The sequence below is a fragment of the Zea mays genome, chromosome 2, assembly GCF_902167145.1.
Source record: "Zea mays cultivar B73 chromosome 2, Zm-B73-REFERENCE-NAM-5.0, whole genome shotgun sequence".
Taxonomy (NCBI): Eukaryota; Viridiplantae; Streptophyta; class Magnoliopsida; order Poales; family Poaceae; genus Zea; species Zea mays.
Window position 1 is genome coordinate 76,436,506 of NC_050097.1, and position 17,949 is coordinate 76,454,454.

At 49.0% G+C, this 17,949-nt stretch overlaps 1 protein-coding gene across 1 annotated transcript; it reads left to right on the plus strand.

The window, feature by feature from the left end:
• Positions 1 to 14,072: 14,072 nt before the first annotated feature.
• LOC100194244 (uncharacterized) lies at positions 14,073 to 17,646 on the plus strand. The gene is made up of 3 exons (NM_001139285.1): positions 14,073 to 14,174; positions 16,057 to 16,558; positions 16,909 to 17,646. The coding sequence occupies exons 1-3, from the start codon at positions 14,131 to 14,133 to the stop codon at positions 17,467 to 17,469; spliced, it is 1,107 nt and encodes a 368-aa protein (NP_001132757.1). The 5' UTR covers positions 14,073 to 14,130; the 3' UTR covers positions 17,470 to 17,646.
• The last annotated feature ends 303 nt before the right edge of the window (positions 17,647 to 17,949 follow it).

Here is a 17,949-nt window from a genome sequence, read left to right on the forward strand (position 1 = left end):
TTCCAAGTAACTTATGCACTTACCATATGAAAACTAGCTCATTTCTACACTTTATATATTTGCTTTGGTTTGTGTTGGCATCAATCACCAAAAAGGGGGAGATTGAAAGGGAAATAGGGTTAACCTTTTCCTACAATTAATTTTGGTGGTTGAATGCCCAACACAAATATATGGACTAATTAGTTTGCTCTAGAACTCATGTATTACAGGTGCATAAGGTTCAACACAAACCAATAAAAGATTCAAGTTAGGGACTAAATTGAACTGGAGCAAAGAACTGAGTGTGTTGTGGTCTAGCGCATCGGACTGTCCGGTGTGCCACCGGACAGTGTCCGGTGCACCAGGGCCATACAAGAGCCAAGTAGCCACTCTCAAGAAAACGCAGGCGCGCTCCACTATAATTCACCGGACTGTCCGGTGAGCCAGCGGAGCAACGGCTACCTCCGCGCAATGGTCAACTCTGACAGCGGGAACAGTGCAGCACAGTGCGCGGCAGAAGTCAGAGCAGCCGGTCAGAGGGGCACCGGACTGTCCGGTGCACCACCAGACTGTCCGGTGCCACAAGAAGACAAGGGCTCCAACGGTCGACTGCTCTAGGACCCTAACAGTTGGGTGACGTGGCGGCGCACCGGACACTGAACAGTGAGTGTCTGGTGGCGCACCGGACTGTCCGGTGCGCCCATCGACAGCAGCCTCCCCAACGACTACCTTGGTGGTTGGGGGCTATAAATATTCCCCAACCACCACAACTTCAAGTATCCAAGTTTTCTAAATATCACATTCAATACAAGAGCTCTAGCAATCACTCCAAGACAATAAAAAAGATCAAATCCTCTCCGGGTCCCAAATTCACTCCAAACACTTAGTGGCTTGTGAGAGAGAGATTTTTGTGTTCATTTGAGTTCTTGTCGCTTGGATTGCCTTTCTTCTTTTCCCATTCTTATTCTCAAGTGCTTTGTAAGCGAGGCAAGAGACACCAAGTGTGTGGTGGTCCTTATGGGGTCTTAGTGACCCGTGAGATTAAGGAAGAAGGCTCACTCGGTCTAAGTGAGCGTTTGAGAGAGGGAAAGGGTTGGAATAGACCCGGTCTTTATGACCTCCTCAATGGGGATTAGGTTCTTTGGAACCGAACCTCGGGAAAGCAAATCACCATGTTCACTCATCTTATTTCTTGGTTGATTTGTTTTCCCTCTCTTTGCGACTTAAGTTTAACTCTAACGCTAACCCCCGACCTTAGTGCGTGTTTCAGTTTATAAATTTCAGGTTTCGCCTATTCACCCCCCTTTAGGCGACTTTCAAGTACACCTACCATGGTTGAACCATCCCTTAGGGCCAGTTCAACTGCTTACTCAGTAGGACTTTGCAGAGCGGTCCTCTGTCCGAGGGCCAGTTGGACCACCCCTAAGGGTTGGTTCAATCGCTTGAGCAACAATGCGACCAGATTATGTTGTAGGGGTTGTGGGGGACAGATATCCCCCGGGTCCACTAGAAGGATAAAAGACCTCACGAAAGGCCCATGGGCCCCATAATTTGTAAGGTCATCCCCTCGTGGGCCTGGGAGGAACGACCAGTGGAACGGATTAGCACAAGGCCAGGTTGGCGCAAGCCCGGACGGCCCAAGAAATTCGAGCAGTGATCGCAACAGTGACCCGACCTTCCGCGCAGGGGCCCCGTACATCGGAACTGAGCGAGGATGAGTCGGCTGAACTATAGGAAGATAGACTCAGTTAGTTCGCTATTACTTTGGCACACGTTGTTATCATATCCACATGTAATGCCCCACGGTCGAGTATATAAGGCCCAGGGGGCACCCCTTCAAGAAGGGAGACATCATTCATCACTTAGCCATCCACCCCGCTCTCTACGTTTTCTAGCACTAGAGAGTTCCCTTGTAACTCATCGCATAAAGCATTCAAGCCAGGACGTAGGGTGTTACGCATCTCAAAGCGGCCCGAACCTGTACGTCATTGTCGACTACTTCTTGTGCGCCCAGCACGAACCATCGAGCTACAGTCGATAACACCGTCCTACTCCTAAAAGCACCTTGGGGGGTAACCCTGGGTGCGCGGTCGGACCCGAAACACCGACAGCTGGCGCGCTAGGTAGGGGGTGTGTCATCGATCCAAGCTAGCTCAATGGACGTCACCTTCCAGCACAAGATCATCCTCCGCCCCGGATCCATATTCTGCTTCGGTACTATCTCATCTGTAGCGGATGAGGAGGGAACTCTGCATCGCCTCGTGAATTCGCCAGAGAGAAAGCCTTCCTCAGAGATCTCCGAGAAAATCGGGGCGAGGCAGGAAAAAGCACAACCTCCAGCGCTCCTAAAAAAGATCACCTCCAGCAAGATAGGAGCTGAGGGTCCTTCAGCTCGGAGAACTCCGCTGTCCACCTCTCCGACGAGAGAATGGACACGGATCACAAGGAAAAAAGAAGCAAAGGATCATCAAGCTGATCTTTCTGTGCCTCCGCCCTCAAAGGAGAACAGAAAGAAGATCGCCGTGATAGCTACTCCATTCTACCCCGACGTCCTCTTCATCGGGAGAGTGGAGTCGCCCCCCATCTCCGACGACGAGCCGACTGCACCCGGAGAGGAACCTCCTCAGCGGGAATCCCACCGACGAAGGAACCGACGCCGAAATATCCGGCGACATCACGAGGCTGGAGAGCCGGACCCGGCGCAACCTGTATCGCGAGACGAGGTCTCAGAGATAGGAGAAACTCCGGAGGAACGTGTCTTCAGGGAACGAAGGAATTCCCGACGGCGTGATCGTCGACGGGCTCAAGAACAGGCCGAGCAGGAGACAAGGCAACGTCGGGAAAATCCACTCTTCGGGTGCAACCTGAACCCCGACTTCGCCCGAGCCATGAACACGCCGAGTGAAGTCGGAGGGGTGTTGGCTCGGATAGCTGATGGCCTCCCTCGGACCCCGACGCCGAGGGCTATCGGCGGCTGTTCACTCAAGCAGCCAATCACCTTCTACCCCTTGCTCACCCGCCGAACGATCTACGACACGCCATCAACAGTCGTCGGGACGCGCGGAGCTCCATCAATGCTTCGCGTGAACGACGACACGAGAACGAGATTCATCGCCGGGAAGAGTATGACCGAGACCATGGCGTCCCAGCACGGAGTCAGGCTACCAGGACCGAGTCACCCACGGCTTCAACTGGTGGCACCACCCGGGGACGGTCGAGGCACCACGACGACCACTCCCCTCCCCGGGACAGACAACATCATCGACGACAGGAGGACACATGCGGAGTATCGGCACTTACTCTGCGCCTCAGGGCCATTCAATGGCCCCCTAACTTCAAGGTATCCAACATCGACAAATATGAACCTAAGCAGGATCCGGGAGGCTGGTTGGCCATCTACACCACCGCTGCCCGAGCTGCTGGGCGACCGAGGACGTAATGACCGCGTACTTACCTATCGTCCTCGGGCAAGACGCGCTGCAATGGCTACGACACCTACCCCGACACTGCATCGACGACTGGAGCGACTTCAGTCGGCACTTCAACGCCAATTTTCAGTCTCTCTCCGATAAACCGGCGCAACCATGGGACCTCAAATCCATCAAGCATCGGGGGACGAAACTCTCCGGTCATACCTCAAAAGGTTCCAGACCATGAGAAATCGTATCCCTGAGGTCGCGGAGGCGGCAGTGATCGAGGACTTCTACAGGGGATCCAACGACTCAATCTTCGTCCGAACCATATTACAGAAGGCGTCGACTACCTCCGAGCAACTGTTCCGGGAAGCCGACCTCTACATCACCGCCGACGAGCAAGCTCAGGACCTCATCGGAGGAGCAAAGCCAGCACCAGTGGCACCGCGACGCGACACGAACCAGCAGCCCGACAAGCGTTGGGAGAAGAGGCCTCACGAAGAAGTTCACGCCGCCGGACCACCTGCCTCTCGCGCCCGAGGAGGACCTCGTGGAGGCGAACGCACGCTGGACGACATCCTCAACGCCCAGTGCCCGTACCACAAGGACATGCGCCACACCCTTCGGAACTGCAGAGACTTCAAGCACTCCGTTGGGCATGGCCGACCCTTCCAACCTCTACCTCCTCCCCCGCCACGAGGAGGACCAGGAGAACCGCGACAACCCCAGCAGCAGCAGGAGGGAGGAGGTGGAGCCTTCCCGCGTGTCGACAGAGAGGTCAACATCATCTTTGGCGGACACGGATCACAGGAGAACAAGAGACAACAAAAGCTCAACGATCGCCAGATACTGGTGGCAACTACCAGTCCTCCCGCCCCATACCGATAGTCGGAGCACCCGATCACCTTCACTCGGGCGGATCAGTGGCTCAACTTGGACCACCCAGGCAAATACCCGCTCCTCGTCGATCCGGTGATCCGAGAGAGCAGGGTGAAGAAGGTATTAGTGGACGGGGGGAGCAGCATCAACGTCACCTTCCCCCGGACACTCCAAGGCTTGGGAGTTCACCTCAAAGAGCTCCACGAGTCAGACACTTCTTTCTTTGGCATCGTGCCGACTGAAGGAGAATACCCGCTGGGCCACATCTACATGCCGTTCACCTTCGGAACTCTGGAGAACTACAGAACCGAGTTCCTAAGGTTCGAAGTGGCGAACTTCGACTGCGGGTACAACGCCATCATCGGGAGGCCTGGATTAGCAAAGTTCATGGCCATTCCGCATTATACCTACATGATATTAAAGATGCCAGGGCCGCAAGGGATCATAACTGTGCGCGCTGACTTCCAAGGCGCCGCAGAGTGTTTCCGAGTGGCCATTCAGGCGGCCCTCACCACCAAACCACCAGCGACTTCTTCTGCGCAGGCGAACTCAAAGCCTGAGGAAAACCTCGTGGTACCCACGAACGAGGCTCAAGCTGCGACCTCTATGCGGCCGACTGAAGAAACCAAAAGAATCAACCTTGGGTTCATTGATGAACACAAAACCGCCATCATCAGCTCCAGCCTGGATGACAAATAGGAAGGCGCGCTCGTCCAGTTCCTGCAAGATAACCGAGACGTATTCGCGTGGCAACCTACGGATATACCGGGAGTCCCAAGAGAACTGGCCGAGCACAAATTGAAGGTCTACCCCCAGGCGAGGCCGATTCGGCAAAAATTGTGTCGTTTCACGCCCGACAAGGGAGAGGCCATCCGCGCTGAGCTGGCTCGCTTGGTCGCGGCTGGATTTATTAGAGAGGTGTTACATCCCGAGTGGTTGGCCAACCCTGTTCTTGTACTCAAAAAGAATAAAGTGGATTGGCGCATGTGCGTCGACTATACGGATCTCAACAAACACTGTCCAAAGGATCCCTTCGGGCTTCCTAGGATAGATCAGGTGGTAGATTCCACCGCTGGATGTTCTGTGTTGTCTTTCTTGGATTGCTACTCTGGGTATCATCAGATCAGTCTAGCAAAAGAAGACGAGGAAAAAACAGCATTCATCTCTCCTTTCGGAGCTTTCTGCTATACCTCCATGCCGTTCGGCCTCAAAAACGCTGGAGCGACTTACCAGAGAGCTATTCAAACATGCTTAGCCGATCACTGGGGCAAGCGTGTGGAATCTTATGTAGACGATGTGGTAATCAAAACAGAAAATTCAGAAAATTTCATTGAAGATTTACAGAAAATCGACTTAAGTCGGCAATGACTTAAGGTGATGCGACATGCTCACGCTTACTAAACTCGGGGTGACTACTATGCCCTACTAGCGGAGCAGTCGGTTTAAATTGACGCTGATTTAAACTGGCACGGCACGCTTGGCACGTTCGCAGTCACCCATCTTAGGGCAACTTCTGTGCCCCATGATGAAATTTCAAAACCATCACACTGCATTTACTTCTACAAATGTAGACACTGTTGAATTCTAAACAATGGGAAAAACAATAGTAGCATTCAGTACTAAAAGGTGTCCTCTAACAAAACATCCAAGCACATTAACCACATGTTCAAAGCATGCAATGTTTTTCTATTTGGCAATGTTCTTCTCAGGAGCAACCGACGAAGAGGGGCAACTTGAGGAATCAGGAGCAGCATTCACATCTGCCATTATGTCGTCAGGAACAACCACACCAGGTCTCCTCATCAGGATTCACCCCGCGCGAATAGCTTTATCCATAGCTTTATCGCGCTGGGCCCTCAGAGTAGCAGAAGTCTCTTCAGTAACCTTGATGGCCAACCGAGCGGTTTCTAGCTCCTGGGCGACGGATTTCATGGAAGCACGCAGATCCTTGATGACAGCATCTTTGGCCGACACCAACTGCCTGAGGCGAATCACATCGTCCAAGGATTCTTGCAACTTATAACGATGATTATCTAACTCCTCCCTGGTGAAGCGATGACTCCTCTCCAAGATGGTCAACGAGTTGCTGGCGTCACGGTATAGCTTGTCAAGGTTGTCACAGAAGTAGCGAGGGCACGTTTTTCTTCCTACAGACAAGAATCAGTTTCTCCAAACGTCAAGCAAGCAATAAGAGCACAGCAAACAAAGCCAAGATTCAAAGGTCACCTTTTCAGAGTCGAGCTGAGCACGGAGAGTAGAGTTCAGCGTGTTAGCATCATTCAGAGAAGCAAAAACCCGAGCCAGTTCAGTCTGACCTTGAGAATACTTTTCTTCAAGATCAGAGCATCACCGGGCCAGCTCAGTCTGACCTTGAGAATGTTTTTCTTCAAGATCAGAATACTGTTGAGCCATATCTGTCAAGAAACAGTCAAGCAAAGGTGTTAAAATAAAAAGCAGTTTAATCAGGTAGCCAAAAAAGAAGCAAAAGAGCACCGACCGGCATTTGCCGCCTCCAAATCAGATACACGCCGCTGAAGCAGCACTGGATTCCAACGTGCCAGAGACAAAGCTCCTTCTGGGACAGAGGCACCCTTTAACTTCAGCCGACTAGACATCTCATCGACCAAAGCCTGGCATTAAAAACAGACAAGCATGAGAACAATTATCTGTCTGGGTAAAGTCAGACCAGAAGAAACCAAAATACCTGGAGGTTGGAGAAGAATGAGGGGACCCCCAAGTCGTGAGAGATCAACTGATGGCTCGGCGAAGGATCACCAACCGGAACAACTCGCAACGAATCAACAGGAACCAATTCAGTGTCATCAGCAGAACCCAGAACTCTGTTGTTGGGTGTGCTGGCCTCTAAAGCGACTCCTTGACCGAAGGCTTGGGCTATCGCCATGCAACCAGACTGTGGAGGAGAAGACCCTACGTGAACATCCATGGAAGTGTGGGAGGGAGAACCCACTCGGACACCCTCGGGGGCTGGGTCACAGCTCACGTTACCCATCCGAGCCGGATCAACTCCGACAACACCCTCGGGGGCTGGGTAAGCGCCAGCACCATCCTTGAGGGCCGAGTTCTCTGCAGCAGCCACCTCTAAGGCTGAAGGTCCCTCAGTCACTTCCATGGGAGCAGTGCAATCCAGACCAGCCTCCTGACCCTCAAGACCACGCTCCAAGGTCGATGAAGTGCGGGACGCTACCCGGGATGACCCCAACCCGGCATTGGGCACATCAGCACAAACATCCATCGCGCCACCATCTGCCGGTTCTGACAACAAATCTTCTGGAACCATGTCTTCAAGAGTTTGATCAAAGTTCGCCAGAGATAATTCTTGCAGACCAATGAGGGCAGACAAGGCAGGAGAAGGAACACCACTACTTTCCCCACTAGCTATGTAACGCCGGCTGTTCTTCCGAATCAGAGGGATTTCATCCTCTTCTTCATCATCTTCATCAACAACACGGACAGTACACCCATTGGGGTCAGCTTCGGCAGGATCACACCCATCGAGGTTAGCATCAGATGGGTCACACCCATTGGGGTCAGCTTCAGCAAATTCAGGCACTGGCACTTCCTCAGCAACAGGAACAGAAGGACCGGCACCCTGATCCAAGCTAGACACTCGACGAAGACGTCTCTTCCTCTTTTTCTGCCCCTCAGCAAGAAAAGTGGGTTGATCGGCTTGGCGAGAACGTTTCGGGCGAACATTGTCAGACCTCTGAGCGTCCAAAGCTTTGCCGGCCTCAGGGATGGGTGCCACCACCAGTGTTTCAGCAGGAGCGGCGTCAGAAGAATCCTCAGCTAATATATCTAGCATGGCACTTATCTCTGCGTCACTTGGATTCAAAGGCACCTCAAAATGAACCTGCCTCTCGTCGTCAGGAATTTCTCCGAGTGAGGCAACCAAAGCACTAAATTCTTTGGGAGAGGGTCGCACTCTAAGGCCCAAACCGCTATCACCAGCAGGAGGATTTGACACGAAGCTGGTAAAGGCCTGGGAAGGAGGCAAATTCCAGGCCGAGTATGCAACAGGAGCGCCGATGTTCGACACTTTGCCTCTGAGTATCATCTCGAGCCGGCTCACCAAGTCCACAGCAGGAATTCTTCTGTTGGTTACTCGGGTTGAATCAGCCAAGCCTCGATACAGATAGGCCGGATACGCTCTATCTTTCAGTGGCTGAATGTTCTTGAAAACAAAGTCAGCGACCACAGCTTCTGCAGTCAGACCCCTTTCTTTCAACAATCCAACTTCTACTAGCAGAGCCCCTGCCTCAGCCACCTCCTGGTCTGTGGGGGATTCGGTCCAGCTCGGAGTGCGAACATCTGGCTATCTCCCTGACCGTGGGGGGAGGGAATTCCCATGATTCTCCATGATGAACCATTCCAGGCGCCATCCCTTGATGATGTCCTTGAGTGGGATGTCGAGGTAGTCGGTCTTCCTCCCACGGCGCATCTCCAAGCTCGCGCCCCCCACCAGCTGGTGCTGCCCTCCGGCCATCCCAGGCCGACAGTGGTACAAATACTTCCAAAGGCCAAAGTGGGGCAAAACACCAAGAAAGGCTTCGCATAAATGAATAAAAATAGAAACTTGCAGAATGGAATTGGGGTTCAGATGGGTCAGATTCAAGCGATAGAAATCAAGGAGACCGCGGAAGAAAGGAGAAATGGGAAGAGCAAGTCCGCGGATAAGAAAAGCAACGTAAATGACAGATTCGTGGGTGTCTTCTGTCAGAACAGTGACCCCACGGCAGATCCGCCACGAACAGAGCTCCTTCGGAGGAAGAACTCCGATGGAAACGAGATGGAGAAGGTCGGATTCAGAGACAACAGACATATGGTTACCTGCAAAAGGCAACTGACTGTTGTGATCGATGGGAGGAATGATTGCGACAGACGAACTCGAAGCTTTCCGCTTGGGCGCCATCTCAACCTCGCTAGCGAGCGGACCGGAAGCAATATTGCAGAGAAAGCTTGGACGCAGAAAAGCAGGAACTAGGGCATGGAGCGTGGAGGCGTGCGACAGTGCAGTACATATGGGGTTTTCCCGGGCCAGATGCCATTTCTAAAAAGTGCCCAGTCATCACCCAGCCGTTATTTCTAAAACGCTGGCGTGCCAAGCCATCACCCAGCCGTTGTTTCTAAAACGCTGGCGCGCCATGTCATCACCCAGCCGTTGTTTCTAAAACGCTGGCGCGCCATGTCATCATCCAGCCGTTGTTTCTAAAACACTGGCGTGCCATGTCATCACTCGGCCGTTACTTCCAAACGTCTAGCCACTGGCCTTGTTGCTTCCCTTGCTGCTGCCCTTGCTGCCGCCGCTGCCGTCACAGCCCTTGCCGCTGTCGCCGCCGCCGTCACCGTCGCCTCCGTTGTCATCGCCGTCGCTGCCTCCACCCTCCTCGGACGAGTCGGAGGAATTCTCCTCATCCGAGGAGTACTCCGACTCATCCGAGCCCTCAAGCCCGGCGCGCTCGACGGCCCGGATGTAAGTCCATACCTCCGCGGCGATCCCCTCGGAGTCGTCTGAATCATCAGACGACGCTGGGGGAGAGGCAGGAACCGGAGAGCCCTCGGACTCGGAGGAGAACTCCTCCTCCGAGTACTCCGAGTCGCCGAAGTCCTTCGAGGGAGGAGTCGGCTCACGCTTGCGCTTGTCGCCCGAGTGATGCGAAGAGCCGCCACCTTTCTTGCTCTTGCCCATGGCGGAAGTGGAAGGAAGGAGAGGAGATGAAACAGCAAGCAGTAGCAAGAAATGTGAAAATGCTGGAGAAGCAAGAGCACTGTTTATAGAAGAAGAAGGCAACCGCTCACCTCCTACCACGGCCACCGAACAGTCACAAAAATTCAATATGCAATTCAAACCGTCTGAAGACACGTCAGGCGGCTGACGCCGTTTCACGTAACACGACACCTGTTGGGACTCCAATCAACTGCACGGGTGATATGATTACACCCACGGTCACATCAAGTTACTACTCAGAAGCAGTCTGCTAAACGCTCAGCATACCAAGTCGTCCCTTGCCTACACCCATTGGGGGGGACGCCCAGAAATTATCAGTATATTTTCCAAAACTGTCACATCCGTACAGTATATGCAATGAATACTCCAAGACAGAAGAGAGATACCAGCAAGGATCAAAGGAATGCCAAATATAGCCGAGAAGGTACAAGTCCAATCGACAGAAGCATCAAAGCACGAAGTGACATGAAGACTAGTCAAGGGCCATCTATCGAACATCCAATCAGTCGCAGATCAAATAAATTGCCAGACCTAGCAAGATATGGGCAGATCGTGTACTCGGTTTCAAAAACAAAAATGTATGCTGACCTCTGAAGCATAACGTTGATGACATAATGCTGACCTCTAAGGCATTCGACAAAAGAAAAGGATGATTCCCAGAAAAAGGCACGAAATGAAGACCTTCGAGTGGATGATTTTCAAAAATCCACTCGAAGCTCGGGGGCTACACCCATTGGGTGCACCTTCGGTGCACCCAATGAATCATCATCCCCGAAGAAGCAAAATGCTGACCTCTAAAGCACAAGGCAAAGTTACGACAAGGCTGACCTCTGAAAAAGCACGAGTAGAAGATGAAAGTGGTTTCTGATAATACCTGAAGTGAAGACCTTCGAGTGGATTGTTTGCGAAAATCCACTCGAAGCTCGGGGGCTACACCCATTGGTTGCACAATGAAACCCGAAGTCCAACAATGCAAAATGCTGACCTCCGAAGCATGGACCTGAGACAGAACGCCAAACTTCGAGGAATAATAGCAGAAGAAGACAGTAAAAAGAAAATGTGTTAACCGGGCCACTCAGAATTCAGAAGCAGTGACCCGGCAGACTTATTCCCAAAGCACTCCCTGTTAAAATCAAATACTACGAGCTGGACCTAGGATCTTTTGGCCGTTTATTCCAAAATCAGCCCAAAGATCGGGGGCTTGTGGGGGACAGATATCCCCTGGGTCCACTAGAAGGATAAAAGACCTCACGAAAGGCCCAAGGGCCCTCATAATTCGTAAGGTCATCCCCTCGTGGGCCTGGGAGGAACGACCAGTGGAACGGATTAGCACACGGCCAGGTCGGCGCAAGCCCGGACGGCCCAACAAATTCGAGCAGTGATCGCAACAGTGACCCGACCTTCGCGCGCAGGGGCCCCGTACATCGGAACTGAGCGAGGATGAGTCGGCTGAACTATAGGAAGATAGACTCAGTTAGTTCGCTATTACTTTGGCACACGTTGTTATCATATCCACGTGTAATGCCCCACGGTCGAGTATATAAGGCCCACGGGGCACCCCTTCAAGAAGGGAGACATCATTCATCACTTAGCCATCCACCCCGCTCTCTACGTTTTCTAGCACTAGAGAGCTCCCTTGTAACTCATCGCATAAAGCATTCAAGCCAGGACGTAGGGTGTTACGCATCTCAAAGCGGCCCGAACCTGTACATCATTGTCTACTACTTCTCGTGCGCCCAGCACGAACCATCGAGCTATAGTCGGTAACACCGTCCTACTCCTAAAAGCACCTTGGGGGGTAACCCTGGGTGCGCGGTCGGACCCGAAACACCGACAGGGGTTGGTAGCATGGCCAACTGCACAAACACCGGTTGAACCGCCCTTGTGTGTCGATTCAATTAAGTTTGAGCAGAGAGGTCCAGGGTCAAAACTCGGTTGAACCGCCCCTAGGGCCAGTTTAACGGGTTTTAAGCAGAGAGCTCTAATGGCTTGCACCAGTTGAGCAACCCCTTAGGGCAGGTTCAACTAGCTTTGACCAGAGAGGACTCCAACACCAAAACCTCGAACCAGTTGAACTCGCAGAAAAGATCAATAGACTTGGTTTTTGAAATTAGCTTTTGAAACTGAGAACTTGAGCTTTACAAACACCGTTACCTTTGTGAATCCCTCTTTATATGGTAATTGCTACGACTCAAGAAATGTAAAATTTGAATATGTTGATGCTTGGAATCACATGAAGCACGCCATATGATGTAAATAACTTAGCCACAACACGTTCCTTTTTTGTTCACAATTAATGCTTGTACTTCTTTTGTCTTTGAAATAACTGAACATATACTAGGAGCAAACTTATTAGATACTTTATTTGTTTTGTCATTTAATCACCAAAACCCTCAAATGGATTGATTGCACTTACACAAAACAGTGAGCTGGGAGCGCGTAATTTCTTGTCAAGTGTGTCTTGTGCAGCTACATGACAGAGGTATTTATAGGGGTAGTCAAGGGTTGGTGGACCTAAGTACAGTAATACCCTCGACTACCAACTATATTCACGACGTGCACTGTACAATGGGGTAATTACAGGACTGTAAGTACAAGTCTCCCTATCACACCAGAATTGGTACCCTCTCCAATCGTTGACAGGTGGACCCAGAGTAGTTGAGTGTTGTTTCACAGTGATCGTATGGTGCAAGGACCTAGCGCATGCCTTTTGTCCTTCCTCATGGAGACGTGGACTCGTTGCTCATGTCGACACGACGAAGTCGACCACCTTCGACTTTGTTAGGCCTTTGTGTAGTACTCGAAGGCTGACCCCTTCGTAGGTCACCCGATTGACTTTGCTGTCAGAGTGGAAGGGGCGGATCCCATCACCTTTGAGATCCGTTACCAGGCATTCGCTTCTTTCTTGCTTGAATGGTCGTCTGACACTTTGGTAGCAGGTTAGTGTGCAATGCAAAGAGATCGAGGGGTCGTTCTGTCTTCGCTCCAACACACAACACAATAGAAAGCCACACGTAGCACAATGCTCCTACATAGTACCATCTCGCTAGCTGAAAAGGGATGAACAACCAAGCGGTCTAAAAAAAGGTCGACATCTTTTTCAACTCATACATTTCTTGGCTTTTTGTTAAGATAAGTGTAATATTTATTATTATTAATTTAATATCTGATGTGAATCATATGTTTACTCCGATATTAAATTTATTTTATGAATATCAAATATGATTATATTGCGACGGATATTGTACTAGTGTTTTTTCTAATTGGAGTCACTCCGTTCTAGTTACTTTGTAACCAAACAACAACAAAACTGGGACAGAACAGCTCCGTTCTACTTGGCTCTTCAACCAAACACTACCTAAGAGTTTCATCAACAAAATACTCGCTCCATTTCAATTTATATTTCGTTTGACTTTTTAACCTTAGGTTTGACTGACTCGTCTTATTAAAAATTTAATAATTAATATTAATTTTTGTTGTGATATTGTTTAGTGTATAATATACTTTAAATATGGCTTTATTTTTTTCAAAAATTGATTAGGACAAGTCAGTTAGATGTATTTTAAAAAAAGTTAAATAAATTATAATTTAGAACAGAGGGAGTATTTTGTTAATCCGAACAACTGGGTCTAAGTTATTTTCTGCACAAATGAACCGGTTGCATGGGATCCGGATCATCGGCAGTCGAACAGTCTGACAGGTCCTCCGGCGTCGACGCGTGAGAGCAGTCGACTGCCGAGTATCCCAATCCGTTGCATCCGTCGGTGACGGGCGAACTTTGAATGCACGCTACCAAAAGAGGTTGGAAACGCTGACTACTCAGCACTGGAAAAAGTACACTGAAAAACTTGTTGAAGTGAAATAACGACAAAAAGAAAATATGGAGTTTTTCATGGCGGAAAGGAGCCTGCCAGCCTGGGCGACCCTTTTCAATAGCCGACACGTCGAGAGGAGCCCCTTGTTGCAGCGTGAGTGCAGCAGGCACAGGGAAGGGGACAACGTCAAGATCCTGTCCTCTGCGTCGACTGTCGAGGGATCGGCATGGCGTTGAGGGTGTCCCCCGTGTCGCATGGCGCCGCGGCAGCGCCGCTGCCGCCGCTCGCCCGGAGGAGGATGGCCCGTGGGGTGGTGGTGGCCATGGCGTCCACCATCAACAGGTGAGCACAGCGGATCCCTCGCCTCTCGCTGTCTTCCTGACCGTGAGATGCTTTTTTGCGGAAACGTGTCGGTTGTTGGGAGCCACAATCGTTGGGGTAAGTGATATTCCCGATCTGCATTGACTTGGTCTGCTGGATCGAAGCAAATCACTGGTGAAAGTTTTACCTTTGCGATTGATTCGTGATCTGGGTGGGGCAGAGATGCCACATTGTTTTTTTCCTCCTCCCACCCCCTCGTTTTTATCGAGATCCACGATTTTGGATACATTTGTGACTGATTTGTTGTCTTCATCTCTCAGTTGATTTTTTTTATCTATCAGTCGATTTTTTTTTTGTTTCATCTCTCAGTCAATTGCGGCGGTATTAGTACATGCAGAAAGTAGTTGGCTGTTGATGTCTCAAACTTGTTCAAATCTGCTGATGGCGATTGAGATGTCGTGAGCTTAAGAAACGATTGGTTTACATCAGGGATTACCATCCCGTTTTGAAATCGAATTCCACCAGGCGCCGAAAACGAGATTACCGTCCCGTTTACATCAGGGATTACCATCCCGTTTTGACTTTACATTCTTTCTAAGGCTCTCTCCGGCAACTCTATGTCTCATTCCCTATTGCACCTTTTATTTTAAACTCCACTAAACAAACAATGTTATCTACAGCAAACAATGTTTTATACGTGTAATATTACATCCTAATTTGTCAATTAAACAACTAGATTTTGTCACTCTATTTGATGATGATAATAAATATGTTCGTTTTAGAGACTATGATGTAAGAATTTGTCAAACTTCACTCCAATCATAACATAACTTATGTTCACCGGACGAAATTAGGATTCATATCAATTAATCACGATTAGTCGGACGACTTAAGCGATTAATCGTGATTGGTCCAAACCGACTTGGACGATTAATCGTGACTAATCGCTATTAATCGGACGAGTAAACATTGAGCGTCACAAGAACACTTTGAAATATAGATGATTATCAATAGTCAAACTGATGCATTTGATACTCTGAAACAGTAAGAAAGCAATCACTACCTGCCATCAAACATAAGAAGTGGTTACTAAACTGAGGATGAAATGATAAAGATGTATTGTTAATTGTGGAGTGTCGTATATTTATTAACATGAATTTTGCAGTGTGTTGGTTGTGCTTTAGTTGATCAAACATTGCACTTGGTTCTCCTACCTTAGTGTAGCATATATGTTGCAATTTTAACGTTAGCACTTAAACCTACCCCATTAGATAATACTCCCTCTGTTTCAAATTATACGGCGTTTTGACTCTTTTGGGTACATAATTTTGTTATGCACTTAGATATAAATCATGTCTAGATACATAACAAAGAGAATGAAACTAGAGAAGCCAAAATGTCTTATAAATGGGAACGGAGAGAGTGTTCATGTTTGGAAAATTCCAGTAATTGCTTCAGATGGTTGCTTTGTTTAGGTTAAATTGTAAAAGCCCGAGGCAAGCTGTCTATGCAAAGATCAGAAGCCCTTCCTACCATTGTAAATAAGTTGTTTCACTCTGCTCCATGTGGCTTATGAATTGCTAAAGAAATCTCTTGGTCACTGTAACTTTTTTCCCAAGAAATATATGGAAGTTTCCAGTCCCAGGTTTTGTGTTAGATAATTTGTTTCCTAAATTTTCTGCAAGAAACAAGTGGAAGTTCCCAGTCTATAGTATAGTTTGTTCTAGTTTTCTGGAAGAAATATGTGGAAATTTACTTCCTGAAGATTTCGTGGTAGATAGGTTGTTGTGAATTGCACACATTTCCTTTTGTTTTCCCTTATGAATGGATCACCTTGCCAACTACTTCCCTTACTCTGCAATGTTCATTTTACATTTTTTGATTACTTGGGTGCTTTTACTAGGGTCAAGACTGTCAAAGAACCCTATACTCCTCCACGTGAGGTACATCGCCAAATTACCCATTCACTACCACCTCAGAAGCGGGAGATTTTCGATTCACTTCAACCTTGGGCCAAGGATAACCTATTGAACCTGCTGAAGCCAGTTGAAAAGTCATGGCAGCCACAGGACTTCCTACCAGAGCCGTCTTCTGATGGATTTTATGATGAGGTTAAAGAACTGAGGGAACGGGCAAATGAAATACCTGATGAGTACTTTGTTTGCTTAGTTGGTGATATGGTTACTGAGGAAGCCTTACCAACCTATCAAACAATGCTTAACACCCTTGATGGAGTCCGGGATGAAACTGGTGCAAGTCCAACCACGTGGGCAGTTTGGACAAGGGCATGGACAGCTGAAGAGAACAGACATGGTGACCTCCTTAATAAGTACATGTACCTTACTGGACGGGTTGACATGAAACAAATTGAGAAGACCATTCAGTATCTGATTGGTTCCGGAATGGTAAGCGATTAAGTACTATTATATATCTTCAAGGATTTTGATATCTGTTTTTCCCTTTCCTTCCATTTATAGCTTTTCAATGAATCATGAAATCACCGACATTTGCTTTTGATAATCATGTGACAACTGTTGTATAGTAACATGCAATATTTTCAAGTCGTTCGATTAATCACGATTATTCGTCCAAGTCGGCTTGGACCAATCATGATTAATCAAGTCGTTCAACTTGAAAACACTGGTAACATGTTGAAGAATTGGAGAAACGGGGAAAATTAATGATGTGGAGTGAGCTGTTTTGGATAACTTGTAGTCATAAGTGTAATTTATATTTTCATTTCTTTCTTATGCAGGATCCTGGGACTGAGAACAACCCGTACTTGGGTTTCCTTTACACATCATTTCAAGAAAGAGCAACATTTGTATCACATGGAAACACTGCAAGACATGCCAAGGAGTATGGTGATCTCAAGCTGGCACAGATATGCGGTACGATAGCAGCTGACGAAAAGCGCCACGAAACAGCCTACACCAAGATAGTCGAGAAGCTCTTCGAGACTGATCCTGACTACACGGTGCTTGCATTTTCTGACATGATGAGGAAGAAGATCACAATGCCTGCTCATCTCATGTACGATGGCAAGGACGACAACCTGTTTGAGCACTTCAGTGCAGTAGCACAGAGGATGGGTGTGTACACTGCTAAAGATTATGCCGACATCCTCGAGTTCTTGGTCCAGAGGTGGAAAGTCGCAGATCTCACCGGGCTGTCTGGAGAAGGGAGAAGGGCGCAAGATTTCGTCTGTACCTTGGCACCGAGAATCAGGCGGTTGGATGAAAGAGCTCGGGCAAGGGCGAAGCAAGCACCGGTTATTCCTTTCAGTTGGATTTATGGCCGCAAGGTGCAGCTTTAATCAAGAACACTAGGCAATGTTGGCACTTACTATACCATTTTCAGTCCTGGGGTTCTCTGTAAGAAACAGTCTCTAGGTTATCTAGCAGGGTAGACTACTAATGGATCTCACTCACGCAAAGTATGCTGTCTGCTATTGTGAAAGTTGCAAAGTTTGGATTACTATGTGGGCCTAGTGAAGACTTCTGTTGTGGGGGGGGGGGGGGGGGGGGGGGGGGGGGGGCTGCGTCCAGTTATGAATGGTGGCTCCATCACAACTGAGTGAACTTTTGTTGAACATGTTACAGGACTTGCGTAATAATATGGAGTTTGTATATGGACAAGCTTGCTTTGATGCATCATGAGAATCTGAAGTTAGTATTTTGTGAGTGTGTGTGTTGGTTTCTGAATTGGTCTCAACTTCTGATATCATCTCGACAATGTCTTTGTTAGAGCGAAGGCGAACACGCTTCCCTTCGCTCTACGACTTCGTCTTCTCATC

Bases quoted from the DNA above. Each gene is read 5' to 3' on its own strand.
- LOC100194244 (NM_001139285.1), top strand. From the start codon at position 14,131: ATGGCCCGTGGGGTGGTGGTGGCCATGGCGTCCACCATCAACAG. The intron at 14,175-16,056 runs GTGAGCACAGCG...TGCTTTTACTAG, and splicing joins ATGGCGTCCACCATCAACAG to GGTCAAGACTGTCAAAGAAC. The intron at 16,559-16,908 runs GTAAGCGATTAA...TTTCTTATGCAG, and splicing joins ATCTGATTGGTTCCGGAATG to GATCCTGGGACTGAGAACAA.